General features: G+C 29.5%; 11 protein-coding genes across 11 annotated transcripts; 5 read left to right on the top strand and 6 right to left on the bottom strand.

Moving 5' to 3' along the window:
* Positions 1–68: 68 nt before the first annotated feature.
* Positions 69–455, top strand: HTB1 (histone H2B; the record flags this gene model as incomplete). The annotated part of the gene is made up of 1 exon (XM_046080905.1): positions 69–455. One exon carries the CDS (start codon positions 69–71, stop codon positions 453–455), a length of 387 nt encoding a protein of 128 aa, XP_045936025.1.
* Positions 456–1,244: 789 nt separating this feature from the next.
* CCC1 (Ccc1p) lies at positions 1,245–2,180 on the top strand (the record flags this gene model as incomplete). The annotated part of the gene is made up of 1 exon (XM_046080906.1): positions 1,245–2,180. The coding sequence occupies one exon, from the start codon at positions 1,245–1,247 to the stop codon at positions 2,178–2,180; it is 936 nt and encodes a 311-aa protein (XP_045936024.1).
* Positions 2,181–2,373: 193 nt separating this feature from the next.
* On the bottom strand, positions 2,374–2,976 carry RSA3 (Rsa3p; the record flags this gene model as incomplete). The annotated part of the gene is made up of 1 exon (XM_046080907.1): positions 2,374–2,976. The coding sequence occupies one exon, from the start codon at positions 2,974–2,976 to the stop codon at positions 2,374–2,376; it is 603 nt and encodes a 200-aa protein (XP_045936023.1).
* Positions 2,977–3,859: 883 nt separating this feature from the next.
* UTP13 (U3 snoRNA-associated protein UTP13) lies at positions 3,860–6,346 on the bottom strand (the record flags this gene model as incomplete). Its single annotated transcript, XM_046080908.1, has 1 exon — positions 3,860–6,346. One exon carries the CDS (start codon positions 6,344–6,346, stop codon positions 3,860–3,862), a length of 2,487 nt encoding a protein of 828 aa, XP_045936022.1.
* A 508-nt stretch (positions 6,347–6,854) lies between these two features.
* IFH1 (Ifh1p) lies at positions 6,855–10,793 on the bottom strand (the record flags this gene model as incomplete). Its single annotated transcript, XM_046080909.1, has 1 exon — positions 6,855–10,793. One exon carries the CDS (start codon positions 10,791–10,793, stop codon positions 6,855–6,857), a length of 3,939 nt encoding a protein of 1,312 aa, XP_045936021.1.
* A 987-nt stretch (positions 10,794–11,780) lies between these two features.
* Positions 11,781–13,187, bottom strand: SCDLUD_001905 (uncharacterized protein; the record flags this gene model as incomplete). Its single annotated transcript, XM_046080910.1, has 1 exon — positions 11,781–13,187. One exon carries the CDS (start codon positions 13,185–13,187, stop codon positions 11,781–11,783), a length of 1,407 nt encoding a protein of 468 aa, XP_045936020.1.
* A 956-nt stretch (positions 13,188–14,143) lies between these two features.
* GTB1 (Gtb1p) lies at positions 14,144–16,384 on the bottom strand (the record flags this gene model as incomplete). The annotated part of the gene is made up of 1 exon (XM_046080911.1): positions 14,144–16,384. One exon carries the CDS (start codon positions 16,382–16,384, stop codon positions 14,144–14,146), a length of 2,241 nt encoding a protein of 746 aa, XP_045936019.1.
* Positions 16,385–17,061: 677 nt separating this feature from the next.
* Positions 17,062–19,359, top strand: MFB1 (Mfb1p; the record flags this gene model as incomplete). The annotated part of the gene is made up of 1 exon (XM_046080912.1): positions 17,062–19,359. One exon carries the CDS (start codon positions 17,062–17,064, stop codon positions 19,357–19,359), a length of 2,298 nt encoding a protein of 765 aa, XP_045936018.1.
* Positions 19,360–19,786: 427 nt separating this feature from the next.
* SCDLUD_001902 (uncharacterized protein) lies at positions 19,787–20,632 on the bottom strand (the record flags this gene model as incomplete). The annotated part of the gene is made up of 1 exon (XM_046076884.1): positions 19,787–20,632. One exon carries the CDS (start codon positions 20,630–20,632, stop codon positions 19,787–19,789), a length of 846 nt encoding a protein of 281 aa, XP_045936017.1.
* A 978-nt stretch (positions 20,633–21,610) lies between these two features.
* On the top strand, positions 21,611–22,810 carry BUR2 (Bur2p; the record flags this gene model as incomplete). Its single annotated transcript, XM_046080913.1, has 1 exon — positions 21,611–22,810. One exon carries the CDS (start codon positions 21,611–21,613, stop codon positions 22,808–22,810), a length of 1,200 nt encoding a protein of 399 aa, XP_045936016.1.
* A 447-nt stretch (positions 22,811–23,257) lies between these two features.
* SPR28 (septin SPR28) lies at positions 23,258–24,724 on the top strand (the record flags this gene model as incomplete). Its single annotated transcript, XM_046080914.1, has 1 exon — positions 23,258–24,724. The coding sequence occupies one exon, from the start codon at positions 23,258–23,260 to the stop codon at positions 24,722–24,724; it is 1,467 nt and encodes a 488-aa protein (XP_045936015.1).
* Between the last annotated feature and the right edge of the window lie 2 nt (positions 24,725–24,726).

Below are 24,726 nucleotides of genomic sequence, written 5' to 3'. Positions count from 1 at the left end.
GAAAAGAAAAAGGAGTTTAAATACCAAAATATTGTTATACTACTAATAACAACGATAAATAATAAACCATGTCCACTGTTTCCGCTGCCTCTAAAAAACCAGCCTCTAAGGCACCAGCCAAGAAGACCGCCTCTACTTCTGAACCAACTAAAAAGAGAAATAAGGCTAGAAAGGAAACATACTCTTCATATATCTACAAGGTTTTGAAACAAACACATCCAGACACTGGTATTTCCCAAAAGTCTATGAGTATTTTAAACTCTTTTGTTAACGATATTTTTGAAAGAATTGCTACTGAAGCTTCCAAATTGGCCGCTTATAACAAGAAATCTACTATATCTGCTAGAGAAATCCAAACTGCCGTAAGATTAATTTTACCTGGTGAATTAGCTAAACATGCTGTTTCTGAAGGTACTAGATCCGTTACAAAATATTCTTCTTCTACTCAATCTTAGGTTTTATTACTAAAAGTATATATGTATATATATATATATATTTTTTTTTTTTTCTTTATTTTTTTGGTTTTAGTGTAATGTGATATATAAGATTTTTAATGTTTTTTTTCTTCTGTTTATTATTTCGTTTGTTATTGTATTTATTTTATAATGTTTGAAAATAATTGAAATATGGCAAAACTTTTTTTCTTTTAGATTGTTTATTTTTAAAAAGTGTAAATTTCTTTTTCGTAATTTGGTTGTTAATTTATTATATATTAAATTTCTTAAACTTGAAGTAAATAATTAATTACAGTTAAATACCGAAGACCGAGAATAGCAAACACGCGAGGGAGATATCTTTCTGTCCGAATAAGATGCACGGGTGTACCCATGTGGTCAGCGGGGGGGGGTGCGTGCGTAAAAATAAAATAAAAAAAAAAATTTGTTTTTGTTGTTTGAGACAACTTAAAATTTTAGTACTTTTTTCCTTTTTTTTTCTTTTTTTTGTTGTTTTACTCAAAAGGAAAAAATAATAATATTATTGTTATTATTATTAATAACTAATTTTAAAATTCAATTTAACAGAAACCCACTTAACGAATTATATACAATCAAAACAAAACAAATAAAACAAAAATAAAATACAAATAGCAACCAAATATTTACAAAAAAAAAAAAAAAAGAAAAAGATATACAGGTACATTTCCTTTTTTTGTTTTGATTGTTTTCTTTTTCTTTTTTGTTTCAATTTATTCATTTTATTTATTCCATTTTATATATTAAAAAAATTTAATCCTCTCATATAATATGTCATTGGTCAGTTTAAAACACGTAATTTCTAGGTTTCTACCATCCCTGTCCAACCCAAATACAACAACTACAACCGAGAATTCCCCATTACTAGGAGCTAACACTTCTTCTACTATGGATATTAATAGCAGTGGTACCATCCAAGAATATGATACTACCTCAGAAGATATGCCCATGCTACAAAATCACACTCATTATGACCAAGATCGGGGCTTTATAAATTTATTATTCGGTAAAATGGATCCAAGAATAATGAGCGATCTAATTATAGGGTTGAGTGACGGGTTAACTGTTCCATTTGCTTTGACCGCAGGTTTAAGCTCTTTAGGTGATTCTAAATTAGTCATAACAGGTGGTTTTGCTGAATTAATCAGTGGCACAATATCTATGGGTCTAGGTGGTTATTTAGGTGCAAAAAGTGAAGCAGATTATTACCATAATGAAGTTAATTTAGAGAAAAGAAAATTTTATGATGGTACTAGTAACGAAGTCAACCATGATGTAGAAGATATACTACTAGAAATCAACCCTGATTTTTCGGAAGATACAATTCTCAATTTTATAAAGGATTTACAAAAAAACCCAGAGTTAATGGTAGACTTTATAATTAAATATGGCAGGGGACTAGATGAACCTGCTGAAAATAGAGCTCTAACTAGTTGTTTAACTATTGGTGCAGGTTATTTTTTCGGTGGGTTTATTCCCTTAATTCCTTATTTTTTTGTAAATAATGTTGTAAGGGGTTTGATCTATAGTGTGATTGTAATGACCTTTACTTTATTTTGGTTTGGATATATTAAGGCTCAATTAACAATGAGTGATATGTGTACATTAAATAGAAGAATATATGAAGGTTTTCAGATGGTTTCCGTAGGTGGTATAGCTGCTGGTGCAGCTTGGTTTTTTGTCAAATTAATTGAGGAAAAGAACTAAGGAAGAAAAGAAAAAAAAAAAAAAAAAAAAAAAAAGAAGGGCACAATACTTATAATTATATATACATCTATATATCTATTATTGTCATTTATTATTATACAAGTTTTCGATTTCTTGAGTAAAAATAAATTAAAAGGAAAAAATCTACTTAATCACAAGACGTATATTGTTTTCCCCCTTTTTCTTTTTTTTTTTATTCTAATATGGTACTTAAATTATCTTTATCAAACATTTTGACACCTTCTTTTAACGTATTTGCTAATATAACCAAAGATCTATTCGTAAAATCAGGCACATCTTTTAATTTATTAATGTCATCACCATAATTTTCGAATATCATGCCTAGGTATTTATTCTTTATTGTTTTTTCATCCAAAGTATCCAAATCTTCTGATATTTTATTTAAATCTTCCTCAGTAACAGTTGAGTTACCAATACGATTACCATTAATACCATTTTTATTTATATTAATATTGTTTAAATTTACACTAATTAATTTTTTCTTAGTTTCCAAAGTTAATCCTTCATTGTATAATGACTCTTGTTTATTTGATAAAGGTATTATTGCTTGTTGTTCATCCTCATTATCCGTTAATTGTACATCTTCTTCACCTTTACTGACTATAGCATTTCCATTTTCATTTTCGTTACTACTATCACTTTCACTACTGTCACTTTCACTACTACTGCTTACAGCTGCTGTTCTTCTTTTCTTCTTTTTTCTGTTACGATTATTTTTTTTATTATTGTTATTTTTTATGGTCAATTTATCATATTGAAGTTCTTGAGTGTTCATTTTGTGTATTTAAAAACGATTGCCTCTATGAATATTGTTAAAAACCACCTTCTGTTTTTCTTTCTACTCTTTCCCATTATTTCCAATTAAGAAGAAAAAAAAAAAAATAAATAAACAAAACAAAGTTATATATAATTGAAATCAAAGTAAAAGTTTCTCAAGCTTGTTAGACTGTACAATGATATATAACATTGTTAAAAATCAAAGAAAAATATTTATATATATATATATATATATATTTTTTCTTACAAAAAAAAAAACAAAAAAAAAAAAAAAAAAAACTGAAAATCGACATAATGCAAGAAAAAAGAAACGACAAAAATTAAGAATTTTCCTTTACCTAAAATAAAATAAATTAAAATATGCTAATGACGATCAACAACTTATATTCAAATTTATTCCTCTACATATAACAAATAAAAAAACTGTCAGTAATCTCCTTATAAATTGCTTTTATTGTTGTATAAAGTAAATCCCTGTGTATCAACTGCTCTTCAGTCTCAATATTTTCTTTAAAATATCACAAACATATACTTTTACAAAGCTGCAAAATATCTTTCTTATCTTAATTGTGAATTTGATTAATGTACTACAACACACTATAGTATATTCCAACGTTAGAAGCTAATAATACAAAATGGCCATGATCTATGAAACAATTAATAATAAAACTGTAAATATGTATATATATAACAGCATAGTATTGTTATTGGAACGGTGGTCATTCGATATTTCTCGAGAAATGTCCTCTAAAACTTATAATCTTTACATAAACAAGAAAAATATTTTTCTTCTTGTTGTTACTTATTAGTAATATTATAACAAAAACAATATTCTATTCATTTATACATAGCATAACTATTCAGCCGGCTATAATCCACTATTATAACAATCTATCCATTTCAATCAATGCATAATCCAAAATATAACTTTGCTCCACTAAATTATCCATTCTTGTGTAATGTCTTTGAGTATATGGTATTATAGAATTAATTAACTTCATCATATTTGGAAGTTCACTTAGTTTGTTAATGTTATGGGTCTTAATAATACATTTAATCACTTTAGTGGCCACTAAATGTGTTCTTGCATTAGTGTTCCAATCCCTACATCTTTTCATCAAAGTAATCAATTGATCCTTATCCAATGTACTAATAACAGCATCTACATCCTTATTAAAAATGTACTCATCGTCACTGTCATTTGCAGAGATTAAACATTGATTCAACACATTATACAATCTCATTGGATGATCTAACCTCATAGCCAACAAAAATGCATTAACCCAATCTCCAGTCCTTAAATAGTTAGTTAATGATTGTTCTTGTTCAATTTTCAATTTTTCTTCCTCCAAGTTACGCAACTCTTCTTCTATACTATTATCCTTCCAAAATTGAAAAACACCATCCGCATCAGCACTAATTATCTCCTCACCGTCATTTTTAACACACAAAGACCATATTCTATTTGAATGTCCATCCAAAGTTTTCAAACACTCACCCTCGGCTAAATCCCAAATCTTAACCAAACCATCAGCACCACTGCTAACTACTTGCTTGTTTTTATTAATAAATTCACATCTTTGGACCGCATTAGTATGTCCTTCCAATGTTTTCATTACAGTGTAATTATCTAGAGACCATAATTTGATAGTTTTGTCACCCGAGCACGTGGCCAGAATCTTATCGTATTGACAAAATTTAACATCCCATAACCCTCTCTTGTGGTTACTTAGGCTGGCAACTAATTCGCCATCATCTATATTCCAAATTTTACACGTCTTGTCATAGGACGCAGTCGCAAATATCGAATCATTGGGTGATATGTCTAATGCATTAATGTCTTTATCATGTGCTTTTCTTGTATATTCACTATTCTTAATAACAATTATTTCATCTTCTTTACTTAGGGGGATCTTCCATTTTTTGATTGTTAAGTCATTAGAAGCAGTAATTAAAAATGATGGAACAGCACCACTAGTCACAGCATTGGGCAACCCAATAGCAGTAACTGAACCAGCATGTCCTTCAAATCGAGCATATTGTTTGAAAATTTCGTACTCTTCATCATATTTCCATAATATAGCACTACTATCCTTTGATGCAGTAGCAATCCATTGTCCATCCTCTGTACAATCTAATGTGTTCAATAAGTCAGAATGCCCCTCGTACATTTCCACCTCATATAAGTTATCTAACTTAATGATAGATTCATTGTCCGATGATGATAATGGCGGTGTTGGAATGATTCTCAATGTGGGAGAATTTGTGGCCAAAGCCAACTTATTTAATTTGGGGCCAACCAATTTCATATCGGCAATCGTACCATGATTACCTGCAATTTTCCAATCAATTAGTATTTCATTATCCTCTTCATTTTTCGTCATAAAATACTCATCATCGAGATCAACAAGCCTAAATAAGGACTGATCAGATAAAACCAAATAAAAATCCTTTTTAGAATTTATTGGTAAAACACCAACAATAAATAACTCTTCCAAAGGTTTAACTGTTTTCTTAACAACTTTCCCTGTTTTTGAATCGAAAATTTGGAAAATAGCTTCACCACCTGCAGCATAACAATATTCAGGATTTGCCAAATACCCGCATGCTTCAATTTGCTGATGGACTGGAATCGTCAATTCCAACTTATATTTACGCCTAGTGAAGGTAAAGTGATTGATAACATTATCTCTTCCACCACTGATTAATTTCCATGATGTTGTATTAATGCCGTTAGAATCCTTATTTGCGGTCATATCCAAACCCCTAATTGCACTGGTATGTTCGTTCATAGTATGCAGGCACTTACTTTTAATTAAATCCCAAACTTTGATGACACCATTAGTATCACCACTAAGTAAAAACCAATGTTCACTATCTAACTCTCCATAAATCTTTAAACTAGAAATAGTGCCTCCATGACCTTTCAAAGAATGTGTGATATAGCCGTTGTTTAGATCATAAATGGTGATAGAACCGTCGGTACCACCAATGGCTAAAATATTGGAAGTCAGTTCATCACAGGCCATAACATAGCTTGGTGAACTAACTTTAAAATTTTTCACAATTTTACTTTGTTTAATATCAAAGATAGTTATCAATTGTGCTTGGTTTACAAAGCATAATTTTGACCCATCAGGTGTAACTTGTAAACAAGTGATTTCTTGTTCGTCTTCATTTTCAATGCTTTCATATAATTTAATAGATCTATCAGTTTGGTTAATATCAATTTGCAAAATATTAACTTGGTCTAAAACACTTGCAGCTAAAAATTCACCATTAGATGATATAGATGCTATACCACCACCTGGCGCGTAAAATGGTTTTAAGGTATTGATATTTGAATATGCAGATTTTAATTCAGACATGACACTTTTATGATTGAATATTCCACTATCTCTTTCTTTTTTTTTTTTTTTTTTTCTTTTTTTAAATCTTAGAGTAATTGTTGATAGTATTTACAAAATGATAAATTTTTTTTTTTTAAAATGTTTGCCTAAAAGAATGGTCCTTACAAAAAAAAAAGAAAAAAAAAAAAAAACAAAAAAAAGAAACGTTGAAATAATAATAATAATAATAATAATAATAATAAAAGTCCGTGAACAACCTTCGTTCGGACACTTCGTACTTAATACCATGGCCCAACCAACCGAGCAAAGTACAAAACGCATAAAATTAATCTATATAAATGAAATAAAAAACATAATAAACAATCTTAATGTACATAAATTTATATATATATATAAATAATTCGTTCATATAATGAAGTTTATAAAAGAAAAAGTTCTACACCATGCAATACCAGGAAATGACAGATGACTTAATTATTAGGAAGAAAAAAAAAAAAAAACCAAACACAGTAACACATTTTTAATATTATTGTAACAAATCATGAAACTCTTCGTCATTGTTACCGCTATCTATATTATTTTTAGAACCCATGATAATATCTTCCAAATCAGCTAAAGCCGATTCACTGAACAAACCAGCCTTAGTAAATCTTAAATTTTCAGAATTCGCTTCAACCATGCTTTGTCTTCTTCTTTTTAATGCGCTTAAAGAATGAATATTATTGTCATCTAGTGACACAGGAGCAGTAAGAGAAGTTAATAAATCTTCATCATTACCATTATCCTCTTCACCATTACCGCCTGTTTTATCAATACCACCAATACTGTCCTTATTACCACCAATTATGTGATTCCCAATAACTTCATCCAAATAATTGTCTGTCAGTATAACATCTCCTGTGTTATCATCTATTAATATAGTATCTGGCGCTAGTTCAATAATCAAATCAGGCGAACCATTTTTATCACCCAGGAGTTCTGCTAAATCTAACTCATTATCGTCTTCTTCATAATATCCATCTTGCAATTCGTTATCTTTGCTATCATCTTTTTTTTTATCTCCTTCCTCAACTATGCCCTCTTCACCCCTTAAGTCAGTACCAATAGTAGCTGAGTCAGCTGTATTTTCATTCTTCTGTCCTATGTTTTCATCATTACCTTCCCCTTCCTGCTGTTGTCCTCTTATTTTATTTTCAAGTTCACACAACAACTCATCTTCTCTTTGTAGCCTCTCCTTCTCTCTTTGTAGCCTCCATATTCTTTGTTTTTTCTTCAATTTCTTCAATTTCAATCTTTTCCTCTTTTGAATTTCCTTCAATTTATCCAATTTTTTTCTTGTTTTTTTACTACCAACGTAACCGATCGGAACCTTTTGAATTATAGAATTGCCTGCATAAGAATCCTCTAGACCATCATTCAATAATAGCATATTATCATAATCAACACCTTTATTTCTAAATGCCGACAATGGAACATTAGGCTTATTTTGTGAGTTGTATAGAACCTTCAGGGCAATCTTGTTTTCGATATCATCTTCATCAGAATCCTCATCCATATTTAACAAATCATCTAATTTCATGGTCGATCCATCATCTTTTTCATTAATAACATGATCATTACCACTATTATTGCCAGTAACGTCCGATTTATTCCCATCCGTATACGGCGTGTTCATCAATGATGACTTGGCTGGTGATGGCTGCAGCTGGACCGAAGGATATAATGATTTTGTAGATAACCCATCAATAATACTGAATGGTTTTGAATCATCAGTTTTCCAGGTGCCCAACCTAGGTGGTTTTAATCCAACAGTACTAGCACTAACCACTTCTTTTGCCCTTGTGCCAATAATCTTAGAACTTTGAGGTGGTAAAGAATCATCTTCATCCGTAGAATCTTCATCAATATAATATATAACCTCATTATCCATTTTCTCTTTAGAATTATTATTTGTGTCCATAGAACTACCTATATTATCATCGGAAGATGATAATGAAGAACCAGAGGAACAATCCTCCTGAAAATAAGCCGCATCGGGGTCTAAATCATCAATATCTATAAAAATATGCGATAGGCTTAGATCTTCATCATCATCATCATCATCATCATCACTATCATAGTCCTCAGAACCATAGGCTTTTCCATTTGTAGCACCAATGGTATTAGAACTGGTACTTTGCTCTTTAGCTGTTTTATTCTTTTTATCATTACCAGTACTCCCATAGTTATTGTTTGTATTGGAGTCTATAATGTCATTAACCGTATCCAAACCGTTATTTTTGCTATTGGCGGCAGTATCTGTAGTTTCTTTAAGATTCGTTACATTTAAATCTCCGGAAATTGTACCATCAATAGATTTAGAGGTAGAATTGCTTGTAGTGGTATTTTTCAATTCAGAATTTGTCCTGGAATTAGGGATATATTGACCCTTAGCATTTCTAGTACAACTTATATTCTTGTTGCAATTATTATATCCATGATCATTTTCACAATTCCCATCATGTTCATCATCTGATTCATTGTCGCTAGGTAGCAAAGCTACTTCAAGTAATAAGTCCTCATATTCATCGGAAGAATAATTATTCATATTATCTAGCAAAACATTATTTCCATGATAGTGTGAGGGAAGAACTCTACTATTGCGGCGAACTAGATTAGAAAGTAAAGTAGTACTGTCTCTACGATTGACCAAGGCAGAAGCGGGTGTATCATCCAAGCGAATAACATCATCTTTTCTTGATAATACAGTTGCTATTCCTGCTACAGACGAGGGAACACCATTATTATTTTGAATGGAAGGAATATTTGTGCGATTTTGCATGCAGTTTGTTTTAATATCTATGGTGGTTGCAGGGTGATCATCAAATAATTTTTGATAAAAAACTTCATCATAAGCTTCATCATTTATGGAACTTTGATTTCTGAAGTCAGGAATGTTAACTCTTTCTCTTTTCTCTTTCACAATTGCCTTTAACTTTTTTCTTCTCTTGATCAATTCTTCCTTTTTTTGTTTTTTCATTTCTTTTCTTAAAATTTTCTTTTTTTTAGCTTCGTTTAAAACGAGCGGAAGGGATGTGCTTAGTGTTAACGGTTCATCATTATTATCCTTGTAATAGTCCAAACTGGAAAGTTTTGGACCCGTATAAAGTGGTTCTTCAAATTCACCCAAATAGTAATCATCACTACCACCACCACCACCACCACCACCATCATCATCATCATCATCATCATATTCATCTTCCTCGTTGCCATCGATATAACCATCTTCATAGTTCCCATTAACAGTACCATATAAGTCATCAGAAAATCCCAGTTCTTTGGCTTCATTCTCATCAAGTTCTTCACTTCCATTAAATGATAGGCCTGATTCCAATTCATTTAAAATATTCGCTTCTTCCTCCTCTAGTATATTTTTGTCAGTTTCTTCGCCAGTTTCTAAACCGGCCTTTTCACTTTCAACTGAACTTTCTTCTCCTATAGTTTTGTAATATGCCTCAGAATCAATTTCATCATCTTCATTTTCATCATCATAAGAGAAGCTATCAGTGCTTGGTAAATTTTCTTCCTCTTTGTGTTCTCCACTATAATTATGGGGCTCATTGGTACCGTAAATATTACTATAATCATCTGCACTTTTTTCATCACTGCTATCATCTTCAAACTTGGGAACATTCAATTTATCTATGGTACTTTTATCGGAAGTGTGTTGCCGTGAAGCTGAACTTTTAGAGGCGGTGCTCTTACCACCGATACCAGGATTAATTTCTTCGCCCAAATCTTCTTCGAGCTCCTCTATATCTTCTTTATTTTTGTCATTATAATTTCTGCTTTGTTGCAGAGATATATTATTATTATTATTATTTTTATTTTTCAATGATTCAAGCGCTTTTTTCTTTCTTTGCAGACTTAATTTTACAAAATCAACATTTTCATCATCCGAAGAACTGTATAAGCTACCTTTTTCATAATCTTGTTCAGTATCATAGCTAGTTGCTCCATTGCCACAATCATCGCTACTGTTCGAATCTATAGCATTTTCGTATTTACCATGATAACCTTGTATAAGCTTACTATTTTTACCTAATGTGTTTGTATTTAATGATGATTGTATTAATTTTCTTTTGAAACTATCTATATTATTATTACTAATAGTAGGCTTGGGCTGATCGATTTTATTTTTATTTTTATTGTTTTGGTTATTATCGTTATTGTTTCTCTTTTTATTGCTTAACGATACGACCCGATCTTCACTAGAAACATCACTTAATTCAGAATCTTCGGCACTTTCATCCGATGAAGCACTACTAATATCACTGCTGCTTGAAGAAGAATAGAGCAAGCTAAATCTCCTTGGTCTACCTTTATTTCCATATTTGGCAATTATACTTCTATTTTCAGTACCACTGTTGGTAACCAGCACATTGGGTATGCCATTTAATTTGGAAGACATGTTTTTAGTAACCATAATTCTTAACTACGCACTTATACCAATTGATTGCTGTAGCTACGTGTGTTTTTTAATTTAATAATTTTTTAATTTTATAATTTTTTAATTTTTTGATTTTTTAATTTTTTAATTTTTTAATTTTTTAATTTTTTTATATTTATAATTTGTTTACTATTTGTGCTACAAAATATAATTTTCTTGTTATATTATTCTCGATTGTTAACTTTTTCTTTTTATCCTTGAGTCTTTAATCTATTTAATATAAATCAATCGTATTACACTTGATCAATAGTTGTAATCCTATATTAGTACGATATTTATTCAATAATTGAATGGAAATGTTGTTTATTTTTTTTATTATCATTTAATTAAAATTAAGGCTACTAATAAATAGATAAACTAAATAAAAGAAAAAAAAGAAAAGAAAAAAACTAAAGTACAGGGAAGAAAGGGAATAGAAAATATCAGACCAGTCGTCTTCTTTTTTCTCTTTTTCTAATTTTTTGTTTCTTTCTTATTGTGATATTTTTCTATCTCTGAATGGCAATGGATTAATGTATATCTTACCTCGTATTTTTATTTTTGGTGATAATTACACGTTAAATTTATAATTAAAAAGACAGTTTAAGTTAATTAACATATTTTGTGTGAATCTTCTTAAACTTGCTTTAGCGTATAAAAGAAAAAGAGAAAGAAAAAAAAAGAAAAGGAAAAAGAAAAGAGAAAAGAAAAAAAAAAAAAAAAAAAAGATAAAGTCAAAAAGACAAATAGAAAAAGTGTGTTACTTCCCACGAAGCGTCAAATCAAGGACAAAATGTCAATACAAGATTTTTTTTTTTTTTTGTTTTTTTACCCCCCCATCGAAAAGAGATTAAATAACTTACCGTAATAAGAATATTAAAATAAATTAAAAGGAATAAATAAATCATATAGCTACTTATATATTTAATAATAATAATAATAGTATCAATGATAAAACAAAATATATACATATAAAATATTATGCTATTTCGTAATATAAGTGCATTCTACAATGGAAATACCCTTTTCTTCATGTCCGTGTATTTCAACAGTGCTATTCTGACAGTACTGAAATAGATATGGTTTGATACCGGCTATATTTTCAATCAATTTACGTACAATACTGGGTAACTCTTTAATAATATCATATGTAGCTACCAATTGTAAATTGTTTTCAGAAAATAATAGTTTCTCTGGACATTCTATCGCAGTAGGCACTTTCCAAACACGCTGTGTTTTGCCTTCAACTTTATTTTTTTGAACACAATTTATTCTCCTATATCCATCCCTCTCATCTGCTTTATACCCATTACTTCCTTGATATTCTTCAGCATTTAATGAAACCGGTTTGTTATTACTATAAACTTCAACTAATTTACCCTTGTGATGAACACAACCAAACGTTACAGTAAGTGGCCCACCATACTCTTTAATTGTAGTAAACTCCATAACAACAATGGCCGTATCTTTGCTTTGATAATTAACAAAATTCCAAGCTTTAGCAGCCTTGTGTGGTTTTAATGCCTGAACGGCACCAATGTATAAAGTAGGAACTTCTTTTAAGGTCAAAATCTGCTCTTTCCCACCCATTAATTTTTCAGATTTGACTTTAATTTCACCCTTTGCACGTCCTCTTGGGATGAAAACGTGTCTTACAAACTTATTACTTTCCAACTCAGTAGTTAATTTATCGAAATAATAGTTACATCCATTATTATTGATTTTAAATCCTTCACCGGTTAAATAAACATTCAAAAAAATATGCAAGGAAATGCTGCTGTCGGTATTATGAATGTGATCATGTTGTTCATTATTATCCGATTCTTCGCTATCACTTGGGTGACAGTAATTATCAATATCCACTTTCAAGACCATTTTACCAAATGAAGATTTATCCTTAGTATTCTTGATTTTCATGGAGCATTCTTTAGTTTTGAATTCCAAATCAGTAAATTTAATTATTTCACCTAATTTTATGGTTTGCCAAAAATTAAAGGCTTTGTTTTCATTTGGATCACTGCTAAACAATTTAAAATTTAATTGAACAGATTTGTATAAGCCCCCCATAACTTTAGAAAACACAAACTGGATCAAACCACACTTACCACTATCTAAATCGGTAAAATAAAAAGTTTGTGTTTCCACTTTATTTTCGGAGTGGTGAACTGTACCAACTACTGCTTTCTTCAATAACCCAAACCCACCGCTGATCAAACTAGTAGATGATGAACTATGATTATTACTGCCATTTATGTTTTTTTCATCCGATGAAAAGGTGGCCACACTTTGAAAACTGAAATCTTGTAACTTTTTTAAAACAGTGTATTTTGATGTATCTTTAATTGAATCCACTTTATCTACAGGTAGAAACCTGTGTTTTAATTCAGTCATTTTTGTTATGTTATATATTGGGTACTATTTGATGCTTAAAGGTGTGGTGAGCAGGAGATGAAATTTTGAAAATATAATAATGATTTAATAAATAATAATAATAATAAAATTTTTTTTTTTTTTTTTTTTTTAACGTTCTTTGGTTTTATATATATAGTTTTAATTACTAATGCTAAATATATTTTAATGAACCTTTACAGCGGCAAATGAGCTATTTTTTTAACACTTTATTTATTAAATACTAACAGAACAAATTAACTGGAATTAAAAATTAAAACAAGTAGAAACAAATCTTAATGCCTCTTTAAACGTATCCGGTAAATATACAATCTCTTATTGCTTCGGATAGTAACAATAATGAAATAGGAGAAAGGGGCGAGGGGGGCAAACGTACTGTTTCCTTTAAAAATTAATTCCACAAAAAAAGAAAAAAAAAAAAAAATTAATTGATCCAATTATTTTTATATGGTACTTTTTTAAGTTTAAAGTCGGACTTTTCACTTTTATATCTTTTTCTCTTTAATCTTCTAGGAAGTATTTCCATTTTAAAAAAAAGAAAAAAAAAAAAAAAAAAAAAAAAAACGGTTTGAAAAATTTATTTGTTCATTGTCGCACTGTTTTTCAGTTGTAATTCCCCCCTAAAAAATCATACTGTACTAATATCACAAGCACGCTTATTTACCGAATAAAAAATATAAATAAAAAGAAAAAAAAAACAAAATAGTTACTACTGCTAATAAATCTAGTTCAATAATAATAATAGATAGAACCTACATTTTATTATTTACTCAAAGTACTGCAACTTATAAAGTGCGGTTTGCCACAAGAAAACAGAATTCTGAAGTGGAAAAAAAAAAAATACACAAACGATAAAAACAAGTAAATAAACAAACAGATAACCCCCCCCCCCCACATGCTACTTAATGAATTTTATATTATTTCTTTTTACTCTTTTTTTACTTAGGGCCGTGCATGGGCCTAGAAAAATTGAAACCATCTTTTTCATCATCATCAATATTAGTAAATTCACACCCTAATGGACTTTCAACTTCAATTACGTAATTACATTTAGAAGGTTCATAAATCTTTAAGATCTTAAAAAATTCATTATTACTATTGTCCCCACAATACATATATATTCTTGTAGATCTCTTGGGCCCATCCCAACATTTATCCCCGTTTGTATAAAATAATGCTAGCCCATTATTGATATGTTGCAAATCTTTGAAAAGTTCGTCCTTATTACCATTAACGTCACGGTCAGAAAAAAAATCCTCATCGTTTTGGAAAACATCCAAGTTTTGAATCAGTTGTTCGAATTTCAAATTATAGAAAAATCTTCGATCAACCTGTTCTTTGAAATATTTAAAAGAGGTAAACTCACCTAAACACACCCTATTTCCATCAAGTAAGCTAGTTTGATACAATCTATCGTTTAAACATAAATCGTATTGATAATAGCCAACTATTTGTTTAGAACAGTAATTATAGAAATTAGTTCTCAATATATGAATAATAGGATCTGAGCTATGCGGCTCAACGGCATCATTATCACTGGCTTTCAAACTTTCACGGTTTTGCTTTTCATAATTAGTGATCTCTTCATTTAATTCTTCTAATAATGCTTTAATTCTGTCTTTTTCAGCGCTCACTTTTTCAATCTTTTTATTCAATTCCCTTATAATTTTCTCGCTTTCTTCAATTATGTCATCTTCATGTGTGAATTTCGATTTGAGTGGCTTAACAAGGGCAGAAAGTTTATCAAACAAATAATTTTTAACTTTGAAAGATTGCGAGAAAAGTTTCTGGACATTTGTATCATTATTATTCTCCACCTCACTGAAAACTTTAGCACCATTTTCTGCAATGAACTTATCCAACTTTTCAATATTTTCTTCATAACCTTTTGGTGATATCTTGACAACTTTATTAGGTATTTCATTAATATTTTGTGCTTTAACAGATTTAACCATTTTTTTGACACCAGAATCTTGATAGTTAACATTATAATTTGTGGCAATATCGCTCATAATAGGGATTAAGTTATTTTCCAATATGTCGACTATTTGTTTATGTAAAGTCGACTGCATCTTAATAATAGTCTGTGCCATATTGTATTTACCTTTTAAGCTTTTTAGGTCCCTAATATAAACAGATTCATCCAAATTACCGTGGAAAACGTTATATAATTCAACTTCATAAAAATTAATCAATTGTAACTTTTGTTCTTGGAGAAATTCAACTTTAACATCCATATATCCTTTTTTAGAACCTTCGGTTTCCAAGTATTTTAACAAGCCCATGTATTTATCCATATTGGAATTGACAACATCATCTTTTAAATTAACATTGTATTCCTGTAATAAATCATCCATTATTTTTTTCAAAGAGACAAATTTTTTGAAAGTTACAATATTTTCATCGTAAAATTTTTTAATACTGGAAGAAAGTAAACTAATATCGACTTTTTTGTCAAAGTCTGAACCAATTAACCCCTTATCATTGTTGACGTGCTCGGCTTTCTTGTTAGCCTTTCTTTTACTTAGATCAATAACCAGGTTTTTTTTCATTATTTGTGTCTTTAATGAACCAAGTTCACGGTTCAAACTTTGATAAACGGGCTTCAATTTTTTGAATTCGTTTTTATCATGGTTTATTTTATCAGCATACTCTTGCAACAAATTTTTTAGCAATTGTTTCCCCTTCTCATGCTTATCTAATTCTCTATTTATAACTTTTGTATATTTCTCATTAATTTCAGAGCAAGTGCTTTCGGTAACTTGGTTAGTTTCATCTGAACAATCACAGCAATCACAAACACCATCGTTTACTTTATAACTTGATATATAATAACTTTTAAAACCTTCATTCTCACAATAAAATTTACCATTGGAACAAGCACTAGTTCCTGGTTCATCACTCCCGTCTGGGCAATCACAAAAATCATCATTGATTTGATCATATCTTAAGATAATTTCGGGATTATTTAAGCATTTCCAATAATATTGACCATTAATATCGTTCTCAGGAATTTTTATTGGTTTATACAATGGTTGCAACGTTTTAGGAATGCCTTTGATAAATATGGAATTGTTATCATTGGAATTAATTTCATTATCATCCAATGCTTGGCAGAGAGAATATAAAAATAATGTGGAGTATCCTAATGCTTTAAAGATGTAAGTTGGAGGGAACATTCTTATAGACTGTAGCTATTATGACTTTACACTGTACTTTTTTCTTTTTCTTTTTTTCTTTTTTTCTTTTTTTCTTTTTTTTGAGTTAATAAACGATCGCAAATTTCAGGCAATTAATATTTTCAATTAATAGAATGGTATAAAAGTTACAGAAAAAACGAGTATTTATGTTTTTTTAAGAGTTGTGTGAATGGGACCTAAAGTTATTAAACGTAATAATTTTAGTAGATTTGTTAAAATAAAATATTAACGAAATTTAACAGCAAACAATCAAATTTTCGAATAATAAAAAAAAAAAAAGAAAAAAGAAAAAAAACGGTTCAAATTAGTCCAGCTGTCCTTCGGAACAAATATCAATAATGGGTAGAATATGTGGTACGGTTGTTGCAGTTTAAATAATTTTTATTTTTTATTTTATTTTATTTTGTTTTATTTTATTTTGTTTTATACCTTTTTTTCCCCCATGTTTCTGGATTATACAAATTGTTTGTTAATTAAGCAAAACTTTATCAAATTTGCTTCATCATTTACAGACTAAAAATCAAGAAAATAAAAATACTTTAAGAAAAATAAAAAACTTATAATTTATAAACCCATCTAAAATTCCATCAAATTGTGGATTAAAAAGTCACAGGTTAAGGAGTTTGTTTATTTTAAATGATATAATAGCACACGACATGTCATTTTTCAACTTTACCACCCGTATTACCTTTTTAAATCGGGAAGAACAGGCAAAAAAATTAAATAATACTGAAGACGAAGTAGAGGATGAGGATGAGGAAGAAGAAGAAGAAGAAGAAGAAGAAGAAGAAGAAGAAGAAGAGGAAGAAGAAGATGAAGATGATGAAGAAGAAGAGGAAGAAGAAGAAGAAGAAGAAGAGGAAGAAGAGGGAGAAGAGGAAGAAGAGGAAGAAACGGATACAGAAGAGTTTGCTAATAACTATGATTATGAAAACAAAGACAAAGATAATAATGTAGCATTGAAGCAAAGAGATACTTTTAAAAATTTTGTAAATAGACCCATTAGTACCGATAACACACACCCAAAAATATCATATTGCAATTTACCTTTAAGGATTTTATTTCATATTTGTATCCAGTTAGATACCCCAGACATAATAAATCTATCTAGAACTTGTACACTACTTAGAGCGATAGGCAATGAAGTTATCATATATAAAAAAAAATCTATTTTAGCTGCTCCAGATTCTACCGTTGGTACTTCTACCTCCAGTATTGAAACTAATGGTTCAAGCACAAACATAAGATCTAGATGGAAAAGAAAATTAATATACAATGCATTTGATATTTTGGAACCTAGAAAAATGATATTAAATACGTTTTCCAAGTATAAAATTTCAGTCGTTGATTCTTTATTTAATTTATATCAAAAATTGCTTTTGGAAAATAAGGATCAACTATTAATGCTAAGTTACAATGACGAAGATATGAATAGAATAGAAAAGGTAGAAGGACAAGCTCATAGTAATATTAAAAATGGCGCTTTGCTCATAGATTTAGATGAATTTGACGATATACCTTTAAATAAAAAAGCTGGTTTTCAAATGGCCACGAGAGCAGGGCGTGAGAAAGAAGAAAATGAAATGCAACAGTCAGAAAATATAGATGAACAAAAAGAAACGAACAAGACAAGAAAACAGTGTTTTAAAGAAAAAACTCAATCAGAGGAGTCCGAGAAGCCAGAAGAGTTAAAGAAACGAGAAGAGTTAGCAAAACCACGGGAGGCAATACCAGAGGTAACAAGCGAGAATTTTGTGGACGAAAAGTTGGATTTTACAGTAGCAGAACAGATTCTTGAAACTGAAGCTATTGTAATAAATAAAGAACAAGGTAATCCATTTGTAACAACTCCTATTGACAATAACAACAACAAAAACATCTTTAATGTTACAAATAGAATGAATGGTGCGAATAGCCCCATTAATAGTGAAACACACTCAACTCCTGAAAGACAGACATTAACGGACGATTCGGAATTTAAAAAATCCAAGAATGATATTTATTGTTGTTCCTATGACAACGGAGATGTGAAAAATCTTCCTAATCAACAGCAACAAAATACTTCGATTTTTGATGCCGTTGGTAAGAGTAATACAAATAAAAATATTAACCTAGACGACAACACTTTTTTCTCTACTTCTCCCTCTAATTCCAATGACTCAAGCTCTAAGTCTAAGTTAAATGATAACTTAGAGCAAGTTACATATGAACAAATTATCAATGGTTTTCATTATTTGTTTAACCGGAATTTGAACACAAACTCAACACCACTTGGCCAAATGGTAACTGGATTTCATGACGTTGACGTGAAATCACCACAAAAAACATTTAAACAAGATTCTCATTTTGAAATTCCGAGATTAAGAAAAATATCAGCAAAAAATAATAAGTCAGATTTACAATTATTTAAAAAACAATCTTCTAGTGAATCAACTCCAATAACTTCAGGATTATCTGCAAAGGTTTTCAATTCAGAAAAAAATCAGTATAATAGTCGTAAATATTATTTTGTTGATAGCGATGATTCAGATAATGATTCAGATTCTTTGGAGTTTATTAGAAAGCTACAAAATTCCAAAAGTGTTAAGGACAAAAGGCTACTTTTTGAAACCTTAGTAGAGAAGACACAAGATTTAACTTTTAGGAAGAAAAAACATAAATTGCAAAGGGCTTGTATTTCAACAGAACATAACCCCTATACTTCTCCACCTTCTTCTCCTTCATCACCAGCACCAAACGATAACATTAAACATCATAGTACTCATTCATTATTGCCAGCTATTGAAAAAATTAAACCTGCTATCATTGCTTCAACACCAGCTATTTTTGAAAAGGGTGATAGTAACAAAAGTGACGACAACAAGCACTTAAAGAATAAAGAAATTATAAGTAAGCAGTTGGGCTTAGGAATTTTAACGTTTAATGATACTAAACTTTGTTATGAAAGGAATTGAGCTGAACGGTATACTTTTATAGGGACGTATACTATCAAATTGTAATATATATGCTTTTATTTTTATTTTTATTTTTATTTTTTGTGCTCATGTTTTTACTTACTACTATTTAATATAATTTATCCGTTACAAATATTATCATGTGGTCTTATAATTTTTAATGCCATTTTTTTATTTATTTTATTTTATTTTATTTCATTTTATTTCATTTTTTTTTTCAAAAAAAAAAAAGAGAAGAAATAAAAAAAGATACTTAAGCAGATAGTTTAATTTAATGGAACTTTACGCCAGAATATATGAAATAAATTAAAACAATAGAATTTAGGCTATTTGTAACTAACATGCTCAAGAAAAAAAAAAAAAAAAAAAAAAAAAAAAAACAAAAAGTATAAAAAACCCAAATAGAAAATAGAACTTCTAATGAATATTAATTTTTCTTTATCCTCATTGCCAATTTAATCAGAGGAACTAATATCAAAAATAAAAAAGTAAATAACATAAAACATAATAGCACTGTTCCTCTTGAATTCTTAAAAAAGTTAATGAAACCATGTACTTTCCAAGGTATCCATTTTTTCAATTTTAAATGGTTTTTATTGTCTAGCGATTTCTCTGGACAAGCTGGTTCACTATTAGTATTATCATAAACTGCATTACCAGTTGATGTCAGATTATCAGAAAAGCTACAATCATCAATATTCTGATAATAAAATGGATTTTCCACAGTTTTTATAAAATGTTTTTCTTCTTGAAACTGATAATAAAAAAAAAGATTTTTGTGTACTAAATTACTAGTGGTCATGTTGCAATTTCGGAGGATACATTTTTTAATTAAGGTGGTAGTTTTTTGATAATTTTTAAACGAACTTTCATCATCTCCATTAGGTTCTCCATCTTTATACTTACTCTTATAGCAACCACAGAAGCAATAACAAGAATAATGCTTGCGACAGTAATAATAATGACAGCAGGATTTTCCCAACAAATAAGTGCCGCAATAACGATGCTTTTGTTCTAAAGTAAGATTTGTCTCATCAGAAATCTGAGTATTATTGATATTTTCAGTTGGGATGTGATTTTTTAAGTAAATGGTGTGATGTGTACTATTTGAATTGCATGTATTGAAATCGGTAAATGCCACCTCATCACTTGTTTCTCTTGTGGAGTAAAACGATTCATTTTCCTGATCTTCCTCTTCATTTTTTGCATTAACAGTCACGTTTTTTTTAAATACTTGGCTAATGTCATTAGGTTTTACTTTCATATCTGTCATTGTATAACTATTATACACATTAAAGTTTTTGATGATTTTCAGACGGTTTTTTTTCGTCCGTTAATGTCAAGATAAAGATTTCGTGCTGACTAAATTTTTTTGCATTAACTTTTGGTCACTAATAAAAATTTACAAAGGAAAGTAAATATATATATATATATATGTATCAATGGTGCAGAATAAAGATAGATAAATAAGAGATAAAGGAAGTGGTCAGAAGATATTTATATAGAGTAGCCAAATGATTATTTTTTTCTTTTTTTCTTTTTTTTTTTTTTTTTTTTTTGCTATATTTATCTAAACTGGTTAAACTTGTTGGTTTTTGCAGTACTTTGCTTTTTTTTTTTTTTTTTTTTTATAACGCTGGCATTTACAAACAATAATAATAATGACACTAACTCTCATACTTCAAAGCTTTTAAGCGTTATAACTTTGATAGATTTATATATATAAATAGGTCTTGCCTTATAACACCTCTTGCTACTTAATTAATTTTTTTCTTTTTCTTATTTTTACTTGAATTTTTATTTTTATTTTGAATTATAAAGTTGAATGTTAACAACCCAAGCTAAAAAAAAAAAGAATAGGATAAATAAACTGAGTTGCAAGATTGTGAATACTTTTTCAGTACATCTTTCAGCTTGCTCGGATTTGTTTCTTTCTCTCGGTAAGCCCATAAATCCGCATCATAGCCTTAAAAATCTTTTATTCTGAAAACCAAAAAAAAAAAAAAAAAAAAAAAAAAAACTACGAGCCTTTCTGTATTTTTTTTTTAGTTTATTTCCATTAAGTAAAACTGCTTTATATTAATACTTCAAGATAAATCACATTATTGTACCTAGTTTAAATAATTCTTGTTTGCTACTTTACAGATATAGAAAATATATCTAAAGAATTTAAAATAAGGGCTTTAAAATAATATATATTCATACATTACTAAAATATTGACACCACAGAAAAAAAAAAGAAAAAAAAAAAATGAGTTCTGTACCTACAACCAACAAAATTGGTTTTATTTCTAGAACATTATGGCCTGATATAATTCAAACACCGCAGAATAAATGGATTTATACCTGTGCTGAAATTATAGGACATTTAAATAAATCACCTAATTCATCCAATATTAAAAAAAAAATGGAAAGATGTTTGGCATATTTTTATCAAATGAAAAAGATTTTATCGTTAATGGATCATACCTATACCGCTGCTTGTATTTTATTTTTCAGATACTGGATTCTTTACGAATTGCCACCAACAATTCCAGAATGTATCTATTTGTCTCAAACCATTTTAGTAACCGCTTGTAAGATATCTGAAAACAATAGACCAATCCAAGCATATGTTAAAGCCACTAGCGAATATTTTAATGGCGGTAGCAATAATAATGTGGCTAGTGATTATAAAAAGAAACAACAGCAAATTGAAAAAATGAAGTGGGAAATAAGAGATCGTTTAGTTGCCAATGAAAAATTGTTTTTATGCAAGATCGGCTTCGATATTTGTATTGAAAATCCAAAATTTTTATTGGAACAAATTTTTAATGATTTTTACAGGTATACTAGAGATGCTGATGATTTTGATGATTATTTCAAGCATGTTTTTCCAAGAATTTTACAGGAATGCAGGGCATTTATTGTTCAAGCGGAAACGCATCCTGTTTCTTTGTTGTGTGATGGGTACCAATTTGTACAATTAGGGTTAATATGGTGCGGTGTCCAATATAAGAAAAGACACGAAGAGTTTAAGTTCCCCAAAAATTTCTTCCAAAAAAGATTTCCGAAAAGAATTGATGTTGTACAAATGTCAGATTTATTTCACAATTATTTGAAGTTAGAAAATGCCTTTTTATCTTTGCGAAGCAACAAGGGTGGTTTATTAAGCGTGAGCTCAGAAGAGATAAAAAGAATAATAGATGAAACAGAAGAGGAAAGCGGAGATTCTAATAATGAGGATGAAATATCTGATGTAAATTTCAATCTAGATTTTTATTATAATCAAGTCAAAAATGGTGAAGAAAACGAAGCATATTTATCATATATGGAAGATAGAATATTACACTTATATGAAGATAGTAACACAAGTGGCGATTCCTTGTCCTCCTCACTTTCCTCATCAGGTTCCAAGAAAAGGTACTCGGAAAATAAGGAAGCTTCTACTGCAAAAAGATCAAAAGCCTGAAATAATAAAGTGTTACATGTTTTTTTTTTTTTTTTTTTTTTTACTTACAGACAATTGCGATGTATCTGCAGGACCGAAATACCAATCTTTTCTAATAAAACTGTATTTTATTTTATATATATATATTTTTTTTTTTTTTTTTTTTTTTTTTTTTGTATCCATGAGAAATGCCCCGTGCCACAAAAAAAAAAAAAATTAAAAAAAATCATATTATTTTTGTGATGGTTATGCATTCAGATTCTTGGTGGACTGACACACATACAAAAATATATATTAAACAAAATAGCTAAACTCGTTTCCCCAATATATCACTAACATGAAGTCTAATGTTAAAAGATAGTTAAAATCTATATATTAAGGAAAAAGAATATAAGAGAAATAAAATTAAATCTGAACAAAAATTGCAGAGTAAAGAAAAAAAAAAAAAAAAAAAAAAAGAGCAGAAAGATGACACCAGTCACGGGACAGCATATTCCAACTGCTGAGGATATTCGTCATAGAAAATTAATTAAAAGGGGGATTCAGTTTTGTTTGCTAGTATTAGGCGAATCTGGGATTGGAAAGTCAACATTTATCAATAATTTATGTAACAGAAACGTCTTCGAAGAAAATAGTACGGTTTTAGAACCTGATAAAGCTCATTTAGAACCTGGCCTCGAAATGGTTTCTCGTAACATTCAATTACATGAAAATAATTCTACCCCAATTAGTTTAGATTTGGTTATGTTCCCTGGACTAGGTGATAATATTGATAATGAATGTTTACCCAACCAGGTTGTTGATTACTTAGAAACACAATTTGAAATAGTATTAAGCGAGGAAAGCAAAATTAAACGTCACACAAGATCGGTTGATACACGGCCACATGCTTGTTTATATTTTATAAGACCTACTTCAAAAGGATTAAGGGAGTTTGATGTTCAGTTAATGAAAGAATTAGGCACCAGAGTTAATATAATCCCTGTTATTAGCAAGGCTGATTTACTAACTGAAGAAGAATTGAAGTTAAATAAAACTTTAATATTGAAAGATATCAATGCAAACAAAATTTCGATATATGATTTTTGTGACGATGAATTGGGGGATGTCGTTACACTTGACGATGATGAAGGCAATAAAGGACATCTATATAGTAACACTAATAATAGTGATAACCATACCATGCTTAGTACTAAAATCAAAGATGTTTTGCCCTTTTCTATTGTTAGTAGTAATAAGGCGGAAATTGATGACAATGGTAATGTTACTCATATTAGAGAATATTATTGGGGAACGGTTAGAGTTGAAGATACTGAGCATTGCGATTTTATATATTTGAAAAACATTTTATTCGGATCTCATTTGCAAGAGTTTAAGGATCACACACATAATGTGTTATATGAAGATTACAGAACAAAAAGGTTAACTGCAAGTAACGAAAAAAGCTCAGGTTCAAATACGTTTGCCAAAAACACGCCACTTAAGAATGGGTTTTCTTATTCATCTGTCTATAACAATTCATTAGCAACCAAATCTGGTTTTAGAATGCCATTTCCAGGTGATGTTAATAATATTAATAATAGCATTGAGAATGATAATAACAAGAACAAGAACAACAACAACAATGCTAACGCAGATCTTAATTGTTATCCCACTAATTTTTGTAAGAATAATGCGAACGCAAGAATTAATATTGTTCCTGATGATAATAAATGCAAAAACGACAATAACAGCACAAAGGGGAATCTTACTCACAAGCAGCGACAAGATACTCTGTTATTAAAGGCAATGGAAGAGAAAGATAAATTGATATTAGCATACAAGAAAAGATTAGATGACTTACAAGATATGCTAAAGGACAACGTTACAGAAAATACTAATTGCAAGCGCACTATTGTATCGAGTGGGGACACCATGCATGGAACTGTAGAGTAAAA

The sequence above is a fragment of the Saccharomycodes ludwigii genome, chromosome II (genome assembly GCF_020623625.1).
Source record: "Saccharomycodes ludwigii strain NBRC 1722 chromosome II, whole genome shotgun sequence".
Classification (NCBI taxonomy): Eukaryota; Fungi; Ascomycota; class Saccharomycetes; order Saccharomycodales; family Saccharomycodaceae; genus Saccharomycodes; species Saccharomycodes ludwigii.
The sequence above is the reverse complement of the archived record's forward strand: the minus strand, read 5'-3'. Positions and strand labels throughout refer to the sequence as shown.